This window comes from Eulemur rufifrons, chromosome 6 (genome assembly GCF_041146395.1).
Source record: "Eulemur rufifrons isolate Redbay chromosome 6, OSU_ERuf_1, whole genome shotgun sequence".
Taxonomy (NCBI): domain Eukaryota; kingdom Metazoa; phylum Chordata; class Mammalia; order Primates; family Lemuridae; genus Eulemur; species Eulemur rufifrons.
In genome coordinates, this window is record NC_090988.1 from 90,634,111 (window position 1) to 90,641,178 (window position 7,068).

General features: G+C 35.2%; 1 protein-coding gene across 1 annotated transcript; it reads left to right on the top strand.

Annotated features, from left to right (window-relative positions):
- On the top strand, positions 1–987 carry LOC138384395 (olfactory receptor 4A5-like). The gene has a single exon (XM_069469902.1). It carries the CDS (start codon positions 1–3, stop codon positions 985–987), a length of 987 nt encoding a protein of 328 aa, XP_069326003.1.
- The last annotated feature ends 6,081 nt before the right edge of the window (positions 988–7,068 follow it).

Sequence of the window (7,068 nt, forward strand, 5' to 3'; positions counted from 1 at the left end):
ATGGGAGAGAGTAACAATGTGACAGAATTTGTCCTCCTGGGTCTCACTCAGGATCCTGATGGGCAAAAAGCATTATTTGTAATGTTTTTACTCACATACGTTGTGACGATGGTGGGCAACCTGCTCATCACGGTGACTGTTATCAGCAGCCCCTCCTTGGGCTCCCCAATGTACTTCTTCCTGGGCTCCCTGTCACTCATCGATGTTGCTTATTCTACTTCCATTTCACCGAAATTGCTTGTAGACCTACTCTATGATAAAAAGAGGATTTCCTTCCTAGGATGCATGGGCCAGCTCTTTATAGAACACTTGTTTGGTGGATCTGAGGTCTTCCTTCTGGTAGCAATGGCCTATGATCGCTACGTGGCCATCTGTAAGCCTCTGCGCTATTTGACCATCATGAATCGACGGTTTTGCGTCCTTTTGTTGGTGATGGCCTGGGTTGCAGGTTTTGTGCATTCTGTGGTCCAAATCGTCTTTGTGTACAGTCTCCCGTTCTGTGGCCCCAATGTCATTGACCACTTCTTCTGTGACATGTACCCGTTATTGGAACTTGCGTGCACTGACACCTACTTTATAGGTCTGACTGTGGTTGCCAATGGTGGAGTCAGCTGCATAGCCGTCTTTACCCTTCTACTCATCTCCTATGGAGTCATTCTAAGCTCCCTTAAAAGTTACAGTCAGGAAGCGAGGCGTAAAGCCCTGTCTACCTGCAGTTCCCACATCACCGTGGTTGTCTTCTTTTTTGTCCCCTGTATTTTCATGTATGCTAGACCTGTCTCGACCTTTCCTATTGATAAACTCATAACTGTATTTTATACAGTTATCACTCCCATGTTGAATCCTTTAATATATACCTTGAGAAATTCAGAGATGAAAAATGCTATGGAAAAACTCTTGTGTAAAAAGTTAACTGTAGATAGAATAAGAATTTCTTCCGCACTGAACATGTTTATTTCCAGTTCTAAGGTAAGAAATATACAGTAAATTCTAAGGATGGATTATGTAGTTCATTCAACAGATTCTCTAGAAATGCTTCTCTATATTCAAAGTCACCAGTAACGTGGAAGAAATTATGTTTTGAGATTAGAATCAATCTAATCAAGAAGTTCTGCATGATGAATAAAAAGCACAGGTATCCTATTACAAGTAATAATAAAACTAAGCTCATATTGTAACTTTATTAGTTTATATTGAAATGGGACTTAGAAGAAAGTGGTTTATTGTTTTCAAAGGAGAAAAAAAGGCTGTTCTTGAAAATTTACTATCACTCACATTCATGAGAAAGCAATTTGACTAATACTTAGAACAAATTTCTAAGTCCAAAAGATTAGATTTTGTGTTTTAGTGATCATTAATTTATTAGCAAAGCAGCTCTCTTTAGCTGTACTATACTTTTTTTTTTTTTTTTTTTAAGATTACTTCTGTTTCTCAGGTCATTGTCTATGCATTTCCAGTTCAGGAAATTTTTTTGCAAGATGATATTATGTTTGGTGAAAGACACTATCAGTGGACAATTTGTTGGTTGAAATGTAGATGGTGACAAAAACAGATTAGTTCTTGATTATGTGATGGAGACTTTGCTTTGGTTTATTTTGTGATGTTCCTCATTAGGTATCATTTGCATTTTTGCCATCCTTCGAAGAACAGGCAAAGCTTCTTATTTTGTCTTCACGATGCTGAAGATATTGGTAAAGAAATGTCTTGGTTTGCATAAGCAATGTGCTTCCTAAATGTTATGTTAAATCTGACTACTTGTAGACTTAAAAATGATTTGTTGTGACATAAATAAAATTTTTCTGTATTAGAGGATACAAAGGAGCAGAAGCAGATATGAAGATGAATGAGTGTAGACATCTAATGTACAGAATTTTACTTTTCTAAAGGAAAAAAGTATTTTAGAACTCATTATTTTAAAATTTTTATGCCTACCCAATCATATATGCAATTTATTTATAAATTTTGTAACCTCTTCACTAGAATGTTATCAATGTCATTGAAACTACCTGTTTGTACCTACCTGATGCGGTTAGTCTGTAATCCCAATGTTAAACTTATCCTTAAAATATATTATTGGCAGTTTATTATTCCTTATCTTTATTAAAATTATGTGGTACACAATTTTCTGAATTTTACTGTTATCCACAATGTTACATTTCTAAAATATGATCACATTGCTGCCTGGTGTTTTAGTCTCATCCTTTCCCCTGCTGTGTGTTATTGCATGTGTGAATATACCACAGGTTATGTATCCATTCAATCAGAGACCGTTTGCATTATTAGCAGTTTTTTTTTATTGCACACAGTATTGCTATGGACATCCTGATGGCAAGTCTTTTGTGTTAAGTGGAATTTTATATGTTTACTTTTACAGATGGCTGCAGTTTTCCCTAATGCTGTGTTATAAGTGACATTCGTACCAGTAAGGCATAAGAGTTCCACTGCTCTGTGTCTTACCAATACTTGGTATTGTGAGATGTTTTATATTTTTGCTAATGCAATGGCTTTAAGACTGTGAGTTCCTTGTAGTTTTAATTTGCATTGTTTATTGCTATTGAAGTTGTGGATATTCTCATATGTTTATTGGATCTCCATTTTTTTTCCAGTCTTCTCTGAAATGTGTATTGTTTTCCCAATTTTCTGCTGGTTGTTTTTCATTATTATTAATTTATTGGAGTTTTTTAGGAATCCTGCATACTAGATCTTTTTTGTTTATAGGTATGGCAGAATATTTTCTCAGTTTGTGATTTTCCATTTTTATAATTTTTTTTACTCTTTAAATACTCACGTTATTTTCATGTGATTATTATTTGAATTGTAGAAGAATATTGTTAAGTTACCAAACAAACCATTGCTGTGCCATTGGAATTACATGAAGTTTATAAGTTAATTTTGACCACACATTAGATATCTTTTCTTATTTAACTGTTATTCTATGCAGAGCAGAAATTTGTCTTTTTATTCTTTTTTTATTTTTTTATTGATACATAATAATTGTATTTGATGAAAGTGCAGAGAGAGCTTTTTTTCTACATAGCACATTGCGGCCTCACTGCTACTAGAAAAAAATCATCCTGTTCATGGTTTATACTGAATTTGCAAAGTATTGATACTTTTCAATAACCAGTTGTTCGTATCATGAACCACGAGAGGTGGGAAGAGGTTAACGGTGTCTGAGCAATAAAACTTCTGCCAGGTTCTACCTCCTCTGAGCAAAGGATAGTTTTATATGTAGGCATAGATCTTCCTCCTTTAGTAATCTGACACGGTGCATCTCGAAACAACAAGATCTAGTGGATTCCAAAGACAATTTGAAAGAAAGGTGGATGTATACTCTTGCTTTGTTTTTATTTCATTCTGTTTTTTTTTTTTTTTTTTTAAATCTCCTTTTTTATATTGGTACTCTCTTTTGGAGTGTCCGTCCGTGTGTGAAGAGTATGCACTGTTCTAACGATAGTGCACTGCTTACTTCAGCCTTCATGGGAATACAGGTCCAAGTGTCAAGAATTGATTGTTCCAGCCATTTTTATATGTAACTTAAAAAATTGGCCGCATGCATTAAAAATGTATTGGCTGCATTTGGGAAGGTTTACTCTTGCAAGTAAAAATGATCACCCATGAAGCGTAACAAATTGTATTTAGTTTTTGTTGTGTTTTTGTGTGTTTCGGTAAGATTCTTAAATAAATGAAAGAAAATAAAAAACCTCTTAATTTTCATCTTTTTAATTCATTAACTCTTTTTTTTTTTTTTTTTGAGACAGAGTCTCACTCTGTTGCCCAGGCTAGAGTGAGTGCCGTGGCGTCAGCCTAGCTCACAGCAACCTCAAACTCCTGAGCTCAAGTGATCCTCCTGTCTCAGCCTCCCGAGTAGCTGGGACTACAGGCATGAGCCACCATGCCCGGCTAATTTTTTCTATATATATTTTTAGCTGTCCATATAATTTCTTTCTATTTTTAGTAGAGATGGGGTCTCGCTCTTGCTCAGGCTGGTCTCGAACTCCTGAGCTCAAACGATCCGCCCACCTCGGCCTCCCAGAGTGCTAGGATTACAGGCGTGAGCCACCACGCCCGGCCTAATTCATTAACTCTTTAAATTGACAAATGAAATTTTATAGATATATCATGCATAACATTTTGTTTTAAAAATACATACATATTGAGAGATGGCTAAATCAAGGTATTTAATATGTATATTACCTCACAGACTTATTTTAAGTGATGAGTGAGAACACTTAAAATCTACTCTTTTAGCAATTTTCAAGAATAAAATACATGGTTATTAACTATAGTCACCAGGTTGTACAATAGATCTCTTGAATTTATTCCTTGTATTTAGCTGAAATTTTGTATTCTTTGATCAGAATCTCTCAACTGTGCTCCACCCCCACCCCTGGCTCCTGGTAATGACCATTTTATTCTCTACTGCTGGGAATTCATCTTTTTAAGATTCCACATATAGTAAGATCATGCGGTATTTATTTTTCAGTGTGGAGAAAAGGGAACCTTTGTACTCTGTTGGGGGGAATGTAAATTGGTATGGCCATCATGGAAAAACACTTTGGAGGTTCCTAAAAAAATTAAAATGAAAAATAGAAGTATCATATGATCCAGCAATCCTGCTTCTTGGTATATATTCAAAGGCAATGAAATCAGTATCTTGAAGAGATCTGCACTTCCATGTATACTGCAGCATTATTCACAATAATGAAGGTACGGAAATATCTTAAATGTCTATCAACGTGTCAAGAGATGAATGGATAAAGAAAATATGATATATGTATATGTGTGTAACACACACATTCAAACATATATGTCCAATATGGTATATTATACATATATCTCTCCCAATATGGTTTTTAAATATATATCTATACATCTATGTATATCTCCCCACTATGGTATTATTAACTAATGTCAGCATGTTATACCTTAGATTTCCAGAATTTATTCATCCTGCATAACTGAAACTTTGTACCCTGTGTACACACACACACACACACACACACACACGTGTATATGAAAAATATATATAATGGAATATTATTCAAGCTTAAAAAGAGGAAATCTTGCCATTTATGACAACATGCATAAACCTGGAGGACTTTAATAATGCCTTTTAGTTTTAACTGACAGATTATTTTATATTCTTATGGAGATGTTTTGATATCATTTGCAACAACATAAATGGACCCGGAAGACTTTATGCTAAGTGAAATGACTTCTTATTTATTTTTATTTATTTTCTTTCTTTAAATTTAAGAATATTGTGGGGGTACAAACACTTTGTTTACATATATTACATTGGCATCACCCAAGCCAGAGCTGCAAGCATGCCCATCCCCAGACATTGAGCTCTGCACTCATTAGTTAAGAGTTTACCCATTCCTCTCACCCCCATCCCACCTGCCTGGCACGTGATGAATATTGCTTTCATGTGTGCACCTAAGTGTTGGTCAATTAGTACAAATTTGATGGTGAGTACATGTGGTCCATTCTTCTGATACTTCACTTCGAAGAATGGGCTCTAGCTCCAACCAGGATAATATAAGATGTACTAGTTCACCATTGTTTTTTGTGGCTGAGTAGTACTCCATGGTATACGTATACCACATTTTATTAATTCACTCATGTATTCATGGGGATTTGGGTTGTTTCCACATCTTTGCAATTGTGAATTGTGCTACCATAAATATTCGAGTGCAGTCTTAAATAAAGACTTATTATAAAATGCCTTTTTTTCCTTTGAGTAGATGCTTAGTAGTGGGATTGCTGGATCAAATGATAGTTCTATTTTTAGTTCTTTAAGGTATCTCTATATGACTTTCCATAGAGATTGTAATGATTTGCAGGCCCACCAGCAGTGTAAGAGTGTTCCTCTCTCTGCAACCACACCAGCATTTTTTGTTTCGGAACTTTTTGATAAAAGCTATTCTCACTGCAGTTAAGCGATATTTCATAGTGGTTTTGATTTGCATTTTCCTGATGATTACAGATGTTGAGCACTTTTGTATGTTTGCTGGCCATTATTCTGCCTTCTTTTGCAAAATTTCTGTTTATGTCCTTTGCCCACTTTTTAATGCAGCTGTTTGATCTTTTTCGTGTTAATTTTCTTAAATTCTATATAGATTCTAGTTATCAGCCCTTTATCAGATGTGTAGCATGCAAATATTTTCTATCATTCTGTAGGTTGTCTATTTGCTCTAATGATAGCTCTTTGGCTGTGCAGAAGCTTTTTGACTTGATCAGGTCCCATTTATTTATTTTTGTTGCTGCTGTGATTGCCTTGGGGGTCTTCTTCATAAATTCTTTGCCTAGGCCAATGTCTATAAGAGTTTTCCCAACATTTTTTTCTAGAATTCTTATGGTTTCATGTCTTGGGCATAGTCTGTTATCTATCGTGAGTTGATTTTTGTGAGAGGTGAGAGGTGTGGATCCAATTTCAATCTTCTTCATGTGGCCATCCAATTTCCCCAGCACCAGTTATTGAATAGGGATTCTTTTCCCTAGTATATATTTTTGTCTGCTTTGTAAAAGATTAGATGACAATATGAGGGTGGTTTCATATCTGAGTTCTCAGTCCTATTCCATTGGTCTATGTCTTTGTTCTTGTGCCAGTACCATGCTGTTTTGGTATATATAGTATATATACTATAGTCTTGTAGTATAGCTTGAAGTCTGGTTGGAAAATGCATCCTGATTTGTTATTACCTAAGATTGCTTTGGCTATTGGGGGTCTTTTTGGTTCCATACAAAGCATACAATTATTTTTTCTAGATCTGCAAAAAAAATGACATTGGTATTTTAGTGGGGACTGCATTGAATGCATAAATCACTTGGATAGTATAGACATTTTATCAATGTTGATTCTGCTGATCCATGAGTATGGTATGTTTTTCCATTTGTTTACATCCTCAGTGATCTCCTTCTTCAGAGTTTGCAGTTCTCCCTGTAGAGGTCTTTCACCTCTTTGGTTAAATATATTCCTAGGTATTTTATTTTCTTTGTTGCTATTGTGAAAGGTTTTGAGACATTTATTTGACTCTCACCTTGACTGTTATTGGCATATAG

Coding starts and splice junctions, on each gene's coding strand:
- LOC138384395 (XM_069469902.1), top strand. CDS start 1: ATGGGAGAGAGTAACAATGTGACAGAATTTGTCCTCCTGGGTCTCACT.